Here is a 13,905-nt window from a genome sequence, read left to right as displayed (position 1 = left end):
TATACAACTCCATGTGCATCAGCAGTCTACGTCCCTCACCCAAGGTACACATTTAACATACATGTAGAAAGGTATTGCTTGTGAATTGCATGTCTATCGACCACTATTAGTTTCATATGCGTCGAGTCGCCGTTTCATCAAGGTTTGCCAACACTAAATTTCCAATTTTTTCTACAGTTCTTCAATACCCACCAACTGTATGGTTTATGAAAGTGAAACAATTCAGTTAATAGTCCAGCAGCTTTTTCACCAACATCCCTTCAGGTGACAAGTAGCACTAGCCCTCCTTGAATCATCAGGTGGACAATCTCAGATACAGATACAGCCTGTTTCCAGTTGCCTGCAAGTTGTAAAACAACCTTTTGTTAATAAATACCAGGACAAACTATTCACATCGGTTTAGCTACTTGCATGTACTGCTTCACTTGCAAATGGCAAGATCTCCTTCACGACTGGCATCAAATGTCATATGGAATCACTGTACATCCATCAGACAATACATGGAAGCAAAGTTCTATTCTGCCCTGTTTTTAACACACCATTTGGCGAGTAAATTCTCAGGTTGATGGGTACTGATGAAATCCCTTTGTTCGTTCCTGTTACCCTGTCCGTTTCTACTTCAATCTCATGACGCATTTCTTCATAATCGATAAACTTCTTTCCTTTACAATGTAGGAATTCACCATATTCTAGGACAATAGAAAATAGGATGACAAAACAAAATTAAAGACAATTCTGGAAGCAAGTTACAGTTTGAATTCCTTCTCAAGTAAATAAGAGAATATTTTTTTGACAATCACCTCTTCGTGGCCATAGAACTGGACAACATATTGGAAATTACTAAATCCTAGATGAGAGTTATAATTTTTCCCTAAGCTCCAAGAAAAAGTTAATGTCATATCAATTAGCTCCTTCAAAAAAAGACAATTTAGGAATGGCACTGGAGGCTAAAAGGTAAGTCTCACGATATGATCAATATTTCCAAGGAACTTGATGCTTCCTCTGTTGCTGTGGGCAAGGAATCACATCTGAGGAAAGCAACCGGATAGGGTGACACATAAAGATTTGGAGATGGGCTGGACTGGATCAGACTTGATGGGAGTTGAGTCAAATAGTCTGCTGCCATGTTTGTGAAGAATTGCTACTTGAGTGAGAAACCTGTCTTTGTAGAAACAACAGAATTGTAACAGTGAGTGAGAGTTGGGGTAAAAGCAAGAAATAGGAAGATGAAGCCTATCAAAGCTACAGAGATCACTAAAGATGAGCACAACTGTTTAAAAAAGTTGCTCACACCATATAGCAGCTATAACATTGAAATAAAATACAAATGAAGTCACCAAGGGATATCGCTAATAGTGACAGAGGGAGAGAAAGTGACACCGTTCCATGCAAAATTTGTCAAAAGGATGGGCATTCCAAAGGTGTACTTGTCTGGGTAAGCTACTCAATACAAGAAGAATAATCTATTCTTTGAAGACATTCCTGCTCCTCCAATTCATGTTCAAGGTCTTTAGCAATCACCAAAAGCTCGAGAAGGGACTGCAGCAATAACAATCCACATTTGTCTAGTCTTAGATTCCAAGGTTGCTTCTTTAACTCAGTCACAGGACAGCTTCAGTCAAAACTATGCCCCCAACCTTAATCAATACAAACGGACAAGTCATCTGTGTGTCCAAATTTGGGCAATGAAGAAGTAAGCCATGTACAAACAAACAGGTACTGTATAATTTTCTCAGCTATGTGGAGAACTGTAGCTGCCAGATATTCACAAGCAGGAAGTAACTGTGGTCAGTGATATTTGAACAACTGAAGCTGTTCAAGCGACACGAAGTTTAAACAAACCGGTTGCAATCTTCAGAGATACAGATCAGGCCAGTTCACTCCCATAATTGGAAACACAACAATAAATGAATACTAGAACGGTGAAAGTTAACTACAGAGAATAGAGAATAGCTAAGTGATTATTATTGGTTGATAGCTGGTTTGATAGCTATTGTAAAATGTTATATATCTCGATTGTACAGGATGTTTATCATTTTTAAATAAACTCACATCGTGTAAATCAAGAACCAATGTTATTATGCACTTCTGCTCTTTGAAGATGGAAGGAATGACAGTTAATAGCAAGGTTCTCGATTTGCTCCCTGGGCTCATTTCCAGACCAGGGGCTCATGTGGCGACTAGGGGCTTTTCACAGAAACTTCATTTGAAGCCTAATTGTGACAACAAGCGATTTTCAATTTTTTCATTTTCAGAAACATGTCTTGGTATCAGAGCTAGTAAAGATACTCAAGATCATAGGAAGCTAAGATTTACCTACAAGAATAACGTAAAGAGTCAAAGCATCTGGAGCTAATATTCCTCACTTTATTGAATGCAATGGGAGTCAAATTCTTATTTTTAAATCCACGTCACACACACCAAGGTTTGTTTGGCAAATAATTAAGAACTTCACAACATAAAAAAAGTAATATTCAGTACAGTACAGTACCTGTGTTGGAATTCACCAGCTGCAAAACCAGAGGTCGTCTGGTTACAATGCCTGATCCCCGAGGAAGGAAATCTCTATTGTAGGAGAGGAAAGAAACAAATTAAGGACTTGTTTTTACTGAAGCACAGATATCTTGGCCAGAATAAAGATTTGTGACAATGTTTATGACAACAAGATTTTGCTTCGCATTTGGAGCACGGGGACCACATTTTTCAGAATTCAGAACTGTAAGGCAGAGATGTATAAAGGTTGCAATACAAAAACCAGTAAAATTAATTTTTAGTGTCCCAATATTTAAAGTGCTAATAAAATTTTTGCCAACTTAATCCTGCGGCTTAAAATATTTTGTTTATTCATTCAGGGGACGTGGGCGTCGCCTGCTCAGTCAGCATTTATTGTCCATCACTAAATGCCCTTAAACTGAGTGGCTTGCTAGGCCATTTCAGCAGGCAGTTATGAGTCACATGTAGGCCAGACCAGGGAAGGATGGCTGATTTCCTTCCCTAAAGGACATTAGTGAACCAGGTGGGCTTTTACAACAATCGACAATTCCAAATTTTTCTAGAATTCAATTTTCACCATTTGCCATGTTAGGATTCAAACCCGATTCCCAGAGCAATATCATGAGTCTCTGGACAATGCCACTAGGCCACCGCCTTCCTCTTATATTCTTTGAAATGCCATACAAAACAATTAATCATCAGAAATGGCAGAACATGAAGTGCGGGATTCTCCAGTTTTTGAGTCTAAGTGGTGTGGCCGGCATCTACAGCAGCATAGAATATAGAACATTACAGCGCAGTACAGGCCCTTCGGCCCTCGATGTTGCGCCGACCTGTGAAACCACTCTAAAGCCCATCTACACTATTCCCTTATCGTCCATATGTCTATCAAATGACCATTTGAATTCCCTTAGTGTTGGCAAGTCCACTACTGTTGCAGGCAGGGCATTCCACGCCCTTACTACTCTCTGAGTAAAGAACCTACCTCTGACATCTGTCCTATATCTATCTTCCCTCAATTTCAAGCTATGTCCCCTCGTGCTAGACATCACCATCCGAGGAAAAAGGTTCTCACTGTCAACCCTATCCAATCCTCTGATCATCTTGTATGCCCCAATTAAGTCACCTCTTAACGTTCTTCTCTTTAACGAAAACAGCCTCAAGTCCCTCAGCCTTTCCTCATAAGATCTTCCCTCCATACCTGGCAACATTCTGGTAAATCTCCTCTGCACCCTTTTCAATGCTTCCACATCCTTCCTATAATGCGGCGACCAGAATGGCACGCAATGCTCCAAATGCGGCCGCACCAGAGTTTTGTACAGCTGCAACATGACCTCATGGCTCCGAAACTCAATCCCTCTACCAATAAAAGCTAACACACCGTACGCCTTCTTAACAATCCTCTCAACCTGAGTGGCAACTTTCAGGGATCTATGTACATGGACACCGAGATCTCTCTGCTCATCCACACTGCCAAGAATCTTACCATTAGCCCAGTACTCTGTCTTCCTGTTATTCCTTCCAAAATGAATCACCTCACACTGCATTAAACTCCATTTGCCACCTCTCAGCCCAGCGCTGCAGCTTATCTATGTCCCTCTGTAACTTGTAACATCCTTCCGCACTGTCCACAACTCCACCGACTTTAGTGTCATCTGCAAATTTACTCACCCATCCTTCTACGCCCTCCTCCAGGTCATTTATAAAAATGACAAACAGCAGTGGCCCCAAAACAAATCCTTGTGGTACACCACTAGTAACTGGACTCCAGTCTGAACACTTCCCATCAACCACCACCCTTTGCCTTCTTCCAGCTAGCCAATTTCTGATGCAAACTGCTAAATCTCCCTGAATCCCATGCTTCCGTATTTTCTGCAGTAGCCTACCGTGGGGAACCTTATCAAACGCTTTACTGAAATCCATATACACCACATCAACTGCTTTACCCTCATCCACCTGTTTGGTCACCTTCTCAAAGAACTCAATAAGGTTTGTGAGGCACGACCTACCCTTCACAAAACCATGTTGACTATGTCTAATCAAATTATTCCTTATTCAGATGATTATACACCCTATCTCTTATAAACCTTTCCAAGATTTTGCAGAAGTAAGGCTCACTGGTCTATAGTTACCGGGGTTGTCTCTACTCCCCTTCTTGAACAAGGGGACAACATTTGTTATCCTCCAGTCTTCTGGCACTATTCCTGTAGACAAAGATGACTTAAAGATCAAAGCCAAAGGCTCAGCAATCTCCTCCCTAGCTTCCCAGAGAATCCTAGGATAAATGCCATCCGGCCCAGGGGACTTATCTATTTTCACACTTTCCAGAATTGTTAACACCTCCTCTTTATGAACCTCAAGCCCTTCTAGTCTAGTAGCCTGAATCTTAGTATTCTCCTCGACAACATTATCTTTTTCCTGTGTGAATACTGACGAAAAATATTCATTTAGCACCTCTCCTATCTCCTCGGATTCCAAGCACAACTTCCCACTACTGTCCTTGACTGGCCCTACTCTTACCCGAGTCATTCTTTTATTTCTGACATATCTATAGAAAGCTTTAGGGTTATCCTTGATCCTACCTGCCAAAGACTTCTCATGTCCCCTCCTGGCTCTTCTTAGCTCTCTCTTTAGGTCCTTCCTAGCTAACTTGTAACTCTCGAGGGCCCGAACTGAACCTTCATGTCTCATCTTTACATAAGCCTCCTGCTTCCTCTTGACAAGTGTTTCGACTGCCTTAGTAAACCACAGTTCCCTTGCTCGACCACTTCCTCCCTGCCTGACAGGTACATACTTATCAAGGACACGCAGAAGCTGTTCCTTGAACAAGCTCCACATTTCCATTGATCCCATCCCCTGCAGTTTTCCTCTCCATCCGATGCATCCTAAGTCCTGCCTCATCGCATCATAATTGCCTTTCCCCCAGATATAACTCTTGCCCTGCGGTATATACCTATCCCTTTCCATCACTAAAGTAAACGCAATCGAATTGTGGTCACTATCACCAAAGTGCTCACCTACCTCCAAATCTAACACCTGTCCTGGTTCATTACCCAGTACCAAATCCAATACGGTCTCGCCTCTTGTGGCCTATCTACATACTGTGTCAGGAAACCCTCCTGCACACATTGGAGAAAAACGGACCCATCTAAAGTACTCGAACTATAGCGTTTCCAGTCAATATTTGGGAAGTTAAAGTCCCCAAATATCCCACCTTCCCTGAGCTTACTGAAATATCTAAACCCCGGCACCTGCAACAACCATTCCTGTCCCTGCTCTATCCATGTCTCCGAAATGGCCACAACATCGAAGTCCCAGGTACCAACCCATGCCGCAAGTTCACCCACCCACCCATATTTCCCACTGGCCAAAATAGCAGGTCCCTGTGCCAAATTCTACGTTTGGAACCACATTAATTTTGCACAGGCTTCAGGTACTTACAGGTAAGGGCGTTTGCCAGACGGCAGGTGGTGGAATTCCCGCGGCTACTGCCACACAGAGTACAGGACAGGGTGCTCTCAGAGGGGTGGGTGGGATTGGGGAAGATCTCGGAAACTTAGCAGGTGATGCAGGAGGAGCAGGAGGCCTCGATGGTGGAGTTGAAAGGTAAGTGGGAGGAGGAGTTGGGAGAGGAGATCGAAGAGGGGACGTGGGCAGATGCCCTAGGGAGGGTGAATTCTTCCTCTTTGTGCGCGAGGCTCAGCCTCATACAGCGTAAGGTGCTGCACAGGGCACACATGACCGGGACAAGGATGAGCCGGTTCTCTGGGGGTGAGGACAGGTGTGTTAGGTGCTCAGGGAGCCCAACAAATCACACCCATATGTTCTGGGCATGCCCAGCGCTGGAGGAATTTTGGAAGGGCGTAGCGAGGACGGTGTTGAGGGTGGTAGGATCCAGGGTCAGACCGGGCTGAGGGCTCGCAATATTTGGGGTGGCAGAGGAGCCGGGAGTGCAGGAGGCGAAAGAGGCCGGAATTCTGGCCTTTGCGTCCCTGGTAGCCCGGCGAAGGATTCTCCTTCAGTGGAAAGATGCGAGGCCCCCAAGCGTGGAATCCTGGATCAGCGATATGGCAGGGTTCATTACATTGGAGAGGGTGAAATTCGCCTTGAGAGGGTCTTAGACTTTCTGGCAGAACGATAGACATTGGTCAATGGCAGCAGCAGCTCGGAGGGGGGGGGGGGGTTTACTTTATTTTTGTTATTTACACTGGAGGGTCTGAGGGGGTGTATACACCTGTTGTGTTAAGTCGGGGTGTTAATGTTAATTTATTATTTATGTACAGGGGGGAGGGGTTTGGGGGTTGCTTTTTTAGATTGTGTTTTGTACTTAACCCTGTTGGGTTCTTTTTTCTTTCTCATTTTGTTATTGATATTTTATGAAAACCTTTAATAAAAATTATTTTTTAAACATTTTTTTTAAATTATGCACAGGCGAGTTCCTCTCCAAATCATATGGCAGGCAAACAGCTGATTCGCCTCCCTCATGTCAGTTGGCGGGTTTGAAGATCCCACGCCATATTCAAATACCAGTCCAGCACCCTCAGAACTCTCTCCAGCCCATCGGTCTTCACCAGACCATGCGGGATGCCAGAGTAAAACGGCAAGCATCCTCAAAAAGTTTGTTTCTCAATTCAACCACCCTCCCCCCAAGCCCATCGTCTGAGAGGCGCCCATGTCCCATGCGAGCCATTACCCAGTGCATCGGGAATCTTCTTGCATCCCCTTCCAGTAAACGATGTGGTGTCTCTTTGATTCCTCTGTGAGAATTTCAGGAGCGTTGCGGGGTCTCGCTTCCCTCGCCTCCGTATTCCCTCTGTCTTCCATTGTTCATCTTCTTCATCCACATCCTTGCACCTCTGGCTGCCATTGCCAGCCCCTGCCCATCCTCACCCATTCTCTTCCTTTCACCACACCCCCGGGTCCACATGAGTCCGACAGCATAGTACTGCCCAGCTCAGATACTTGTGTGTGGCACCAAGCAGGAGGAGACCCCTGTACTCCCCGAGCCGAGGTGCATTACTTACCCAAGACGGAGACACAGGAGGGCTCAACAGTTCAGTAACATGGTGCTGTCCACGAATATCAGTTCAACGTGATGAGGGAAGACAGCAATCGGTCTGCCCTGGCAGAGTGACTTACAGCATCAGGACCAGTGCAGCACTCTGGCAGAAGGGGCTTTGTTGCACTCACCAGGAAGTATCTTGCAAACTGAGAACCACCTCGGCCTTCTTTAGCAATCGGGTTTTAGACCAACATAATTTCACGCTAGTCAGAAGTAGATTGGAATGTCTGATGGAATGTTAGCGGATAGCCGTTTTATTGAGCATTCATGAAATGCAAATTGCATTCATGCCGCCAGCCAGTGGGAAGACTGACCCGCCATTGAGAGAACTATAACGTGATTTCACGCCAGCAGGTTTCTGACTTTTGGGTTCATGCTAGATTCTACACTCCCACCTGCCACCAAACCCACCACGTGTGAGAGGGGAGAAGCCAAGTGTTTTGAAATAACCCATTCAAATAGCTGGGAAATTTAATCCATTAGCAGCATTAGTCAATCGGTGGGCATGACAGGATTATTCAAATATAGAGATGATAATCTATTTCTCCCCCTTACTACCTTATATTAATTTTCCTTAGAGATCATTAGAAATGCCAATAATGACAGGCTGCACTTTGGCAGTTAATTCCTCGTCCTAATTTCCTCATGAATCCAGATATTTATTTTTAAAGTTGGTCTAAAATTTCTGAAACCTAAATTCTCAAGACGGGCAGCTATAGTTGCAGTAAGCAAACTTTCTGATGCTATGGTCATAGAATTACCATATTGCTACAACACAGGAGGCAGTTTGGTTCATTGATCCTGTGCTAGCTATGCTCAAAAGCAATTAGTTAGTCCCACTCCCCTACCCTGAAAATAGTTTCCCTTTGAAAGCTTAACAAACTTAGGAAAATCGGCGCTGCAGCTGCACCAATTCCTCTACGGTGAGGGGCTAGCACCGACGCTGCGTGGAACACTATCGAATCCCATGAAAAATGGTGCAGGGTTCGTGAGGTCCATGATGGACACGTGCAAGGCTGACAAGCTGCAGCCGCGCATAAACATACACTCCCCACACACACACTTATCGAACCTGAAAAGATGGGGCAGGTTGAGCTGGAGTAGCCCATACAGCTGATGGGTTGGCTGGAGCCAGGGGGCACCCAAGGGGGTGCCGGGGGGGGGGGGGGTCACCTATATGACCCAGGGCACCAGGTTTAAACCAGGTTGTCAGTGGCATGATGCAGCTGCATGGCTGCCTTGCCGGCTGCGGTAATGGTGTTGTGTACCCGTACACCCCGACCCCACAGCCCACCTCCTGGCCACCCCCCACTACTCACCCTGGCAGAAGCTCTCCGGCTAGTGGCACGACTGTCGGCGAAGTGTGGCAGTGTTGGACACCGTCCGTACATTCACTCTCTTGCACAGCAGCCACCATGCCAGGTTCACGATTTCTGAGAGCACATGTGGACCGTGCCATCGGGATCTCAGCCCATCGGAAGTGGAGAATCTCATGTGGGCCCACTAACAACATGCAAACAGTGTTTAAAGTACGTGCATCGCATTTGTGGTGTTTTCGAGGTGACAGAGCATTGCGAATTGGCATCATGCCCGATCGCATGCCCTGATTTTGGCATCGGCTAACGGGGAATCCCGCCCACTTTTTTTCATGTTACCTTTGGTTCTTTTGCCAATCACTTCAAATCAATGTCCTCTGTGTTTTCGAATTTCAATTAATGACAAACTCTTGGAATCTTTATTCAAGCTAAACGTTTTGAACATTTACATGAACTTTCATTTTTCCAAAGTTAATTGAGAATGTGAGGAGAATGAGAATGAGGAAAACAGTGATATGTAAAGGGAACGCAATGATGAAAAAGCAGGTCAACAAGATGAAAGGAGCTCCAGACATGCCAACGCACTTTACAAACAATGAATTACTTTTGAACTGTGTTGCTTTATAGGCAAATGCAGTACCAATTTGCGTACAGCAGCGACTTATGAACCTCAAATAATATTAATGCCTCATGTTATGGACAAGAGGGGTGTTAATTTAAACCGCACATTTTTTTCATCTCACCACCTCTACCTAAATAGAAAGGCGTTTTTGATTTGTATCCCCCTTTTTTAGCAGTAGCATTTTTCCCAACCCCTCAGTTTTAGTTTATTTTATAAAATATTTTTCTTCAGGTTTTTGATATTTTAACATTTTAAAACACACAACCAGCCTCGCCCCTACTCCCCCAGTAACCTCAACCAAATACCCCACTTTCCCCCCCCCCCTCTGAACAGCTGACAGTAACCAGCTCCTTGAAATGTAGTACAAACAAACCCCATCTCTCGTGGAACCCCTCACTCAAAGCAAATTTCACCTTTTCCAGATACAAAAACCCCATAAGATCTCCCAGCCACACCGAGGCGCAGGGTGGAGCAACTGACCTCCACCCCAACAGAACCCGCCTATGAGCGATCAGGGAGGTGAAGGCTAAAACATCTGCTCCCGCTCTTGTCTGCAGCTCTGGCAAGTCAACTCAAATATGGCCCACAGGGGTCTGGGCTCTAAATCCACATGCAAGATTGCTGACATGATGCTAAAGAACGACCTCCAAAATTTCTCCAATTTAGGGCAGGACCAGAACATATGCACGTGATTGATTGGGCCCCTCCCACACCCCTCACAAGTATCCTCCATGCCTTCAAACACCATGATCATCCTCGACTTTGTCAGGTGCGCTCTTTGTACTACGTTTATCTCCAGCCTCGCACATGAAGCATTCACCTCCGCAGCACTTCACACCACAATCTCTCCTACGCCATCCCCAGCTCTTCCTCCCACTTGGCCTTAACCCCCTCCAGAGACATCGTATCCTCCTCCAAAATCCTCTCATAGATCGCCAAGATGACACCGCCCCCCCATCACCAACAACACCATCAAGGAGGGTGGTTCCACTGGAAAAGTCGGAAAGATTTTTTTTCCCTGAAATCCTGCACCTGCATATACCTGAAAACTATCTCCACGAGATCCTAAACATCTCCCCCAACTCCTCCTAACTCGCAAATTGCCCTTCTAGAAATAGGTCCTTCCTTTCCATCACTCCTCGCTCCTCCCATCCCCAAAACCTAGCATCCATCCCCGCCGGCTCAAACTCATGGTTCCCTTGGGTTGGCATCAACTTCGACCCTGCCCCTCTCCTGAAGTGCTGCCAAAATTGCCTCCATATATTCAATATGGCCACCACCACCGGACTCCCCAAATATTTTCCTGGGGCGAACAGGAGCAACCAGCGCTTGCAACCCCACCCCTTACAAGAGCCTGCTTCCATCCTCACTCACAAAGCCTCCGGTTCCCTACTTCAACTCCACACCTTCCCCGTGTTCGCTGCCCAATAATAATACATCAGGTTTGGAAGGGCCAGACCCTCTGACATGTCACCCTTTCTGAAGCACCATCCTCCTAATCCTTGCCACCTTACCAGCCCACACAAACCACAAAATCAACTGTTCCACTCCATAAAAGCGTTTTCGGCAAAAAGACCGGTAGACACTGAAATAGAAATAAAAACCGTGGCATATATTCATCTTAACCGCCTGCACCCGGCCTACCACTAATCGTGGAAGGCTGTCCCATCTCAATAAATGCACCTTGACCCTACCCACCAGGCTTGTAAAATTCCAACTTACGGAGCCAGACCCAATCCCGAGCTACCTGCACTCCCAAGTACCTAAAGTGGGTAGTTGCCACCCGAAATGGCAACCCCCCAAACCTATCCCCACCCCATGAAGTCACCACAAAATACTCTTTTCCGAATTTAACTTATAGCCCGAAGAAAAAACAAATCTCCTAAGCAATCCCATTATATCCACCACCAAAGAGCCTGGGTTGGAGATATATAACAGATCATCAGTATACAGAGACACCCTATGCTCCATTTCGCCCCCCCCCCCCCCCCCCCCCATCCATTTATCAGATTTTTACCCAAGCCACAAACTTGGGCCCAATCTCAAATCTCCCCAACGCTACAAATAAATAGCTTCACTCCACCTGATCAAAAGCCTTCTCCGCATCCAGCGCCACCACCACCTCCGACTCCCTCTCTTCTGCAGGAGAAAGCACCACATTCAAGACGCCTCACGTTCGATGACAACTGACTGCTCTTTGCGAACTCTGATCCTTCCCAATCACCTTCGGGAAGCACTCCCCCAACCTGAGTGCCAGCAGCTTAGCCAAAACTTTGGCATCCACATTCAGCAGAGATACTTGCCTACATGACCCATCCTCCACCGGTCCTTATCCTTTTTTTAGCAGCAATGAAATGGATAGAATCATAGAATACCTACAGTATAGAAGGAGGCCATTTGGCACATCAAGTCTGCACCGAGCCGAGGAAAGAGTACCCTGCCTAGGCCCACACCTCTACCCTATCCCTGTAACCCAGTAACCCCACCTAACCTTTTTGGACACTAACGGGCAATTTAGGATGGTCAATCCACCTAACCTGCACATCTTTGGACTGCGGGAAGAAACCGGAGCACCCGGAGGAAACCCATGCAGACAAGAAAGTGCAAACTCCACACAGTCACCCGAGACCGGAATTAAACCCGGGTGCCTGGCGCGGTGAGGCAGCAGTACTAAGTGCCGTGTCTGTTCCATTGTCTCCGGCAGTGCCCCCTTAGCCAACGCATCCTCAATCATCTCCACCAACAGCCACGCAGCTTCTCCAAAAACGATTTATAAAACTCCACCGGGAAACCATACGGCCGTGATGCCTTACCTGTCTGCACCCTCCCTATCACCACTCGCACCTCTTGTATCCCCACTGGCTCTTCCAACCCTACCCTGCCCTCTCCTCCTCTCCTACTTTAGGACACTCCAAATGCCCAAAAGCTCCCTCATGTCTAACACATCCTCCAGAGGATCCGACCTATACAACCTTTTATAAAACTCCTCGAATGCCTTGTTCACCAGCTCCGGTGCCACCACCAACTCCCCTGTCACATCACAAACCCGAACAATCTCTCTCGCAGCCACCTGGCGGCGGAGCTGGCCCTCTAACAAGCAGCTGGCCTTCTCCCCATACTCATACACGGCCCCCTTCTCCTGCCTCAACTGACGAACCACCTTTCCTGTGGACAGGTCAAACTTCGCCTGTAATTCCTTTCTCCTCACCAGAAGATCCGGAATCGGATTATCCACATACTTTTCATCCACTTCCAAAATGTCCTCAACCAGCCGCTGTTGCTCCTCTCTTGCCTCTCTCTCCATCTGAGCCTTAAACGAGATGATCTCACCCCTTACTACTGCCTTCAATGTTTCCCACATCACTGACAGTGAAACCTCCCCATTCCTATTAAACACCACATAATTCACCTTCCCCATCTTTACACAAATGTTTGGTCCGTGGGTCCGCCAAAAGCCCCACATCCAATCTCCACGCTGGTCTCTGTGCCGGTCCCCTTTCCATTGTGCACTGGCAAAAAGAACGAATACTCCCCATGCCCCAGATGCAAAAACCTCCACGGGTCCACCCCCCTTCCATCTCCCCCATAAATGTAGCCAAAACCTTTCTCTTCCTCACCCTCTTACCCACCAGAATCGCTACCACCAGGACCCTACTATCAAAGCCCGACTGGAACACCTGACTCACCCAGCCCTTCCAAAGCCTCACCTAGTCCTTCACCCTCAGATGGGTCTCTTGCAACAGCACCACACCAGCTTTCAAGCTCTTCAAATGCAAGAAAACCCGTGCCCACTTCACTGATCCCCCCAGCCCTCGCACGTTTCACATTACAAAACAAACTGAAGTTCTTTCAGCCAACACCACCACCCCCCCGCCCGCCCGCCATTTTCCAATCAGTCATAACCACTATTCCTGGCCCCGCCTGCCCGGCAGGACCGAGCCCTCCCCCGAGTCACCGAGAGCCACCTCCCTAGCCCCTTCCCAGAAGCCCCCCTGCCATTTCCTCTCAAAACCACTTCTTCCTGCATCATTCTATTCCCCCGCCATATCACACCTCCCAGACCCATCAAAATCTGTCCATACAGATTCCAACGACCACTGCCCCTTCCCCTTCCCCCCCCCCCCCCACCTCTCTCCCATTCACTAGCCAACTTACGTTAGCTAGTGAGGTGGCCCCTGTCTGAACCCCCATCCAATATCAAATAAGAAACCAACACAAAAGGCACCCAGACATTCCAACCCTACAATACAATAATATCTCAGACCAAAAAGAAACAAATCCCAACAAATTACCCCAAATTCCCAAAATCATCTCCTCCCAAACAATACCTGAAAGAAAGAAAAAAGATAACAAGGTAACAACAAACAAAAGGTCAAACTTAATTCAATCCCAGTCCTTCAAACTCAAACAAA

The 13,905-nt window shown here is 46.5% G+C and overlaps 1 protein-coding gene across 2 annotated transcripts in view; it reads right to left on the bottom strand.

Moving 5' to 3' along the window:
• dnm3a (dynamin 3a) overlaps positions 1–13,905 on the bottom strand; it is a 445,953-nt gene that overhangs the window by 379,025 nt on the left and 53,023 nt on the right. For both annotated transcript variants that reach the window (XM_072511556.1, XM_072511557.1), the window contains exons 2-3: positions 2,492–2,565; positions 540–689 (exon numbers count right to left, since the gene is read on the bottom strand). In XM_072511556.1, coding sequence (XP_072367657.1) covers positions 540–689; positions 2,492–2,565 — 224 coding nt within the window. The remainder of the gene's footprint in view (positions 1–539; positions 690–2,491; positions 2,566–13,905) is intronic.

This window comes from Scyliorhinus torazame, chromosome 7 (assembly GCF_047496885.1).
Source record: "Scyliorhinus torazame isolate Kashiwa2021f chromosome 7, sScyTor2.1, whole genome shotgun sequence".
Lineage (NCBI taxonomy): Eukaryota > Metazoa > Chordata > Chondrichthyes > Carcharhiniformes > Scyliorhinidae > Scyliorhinus > Scyliorhinus torazame.
The sequence above is the reverse complement of the archived record's forward strand: the minus strand, read 5'-3'. Positions and strand labels throughout refer to the sequence as shown.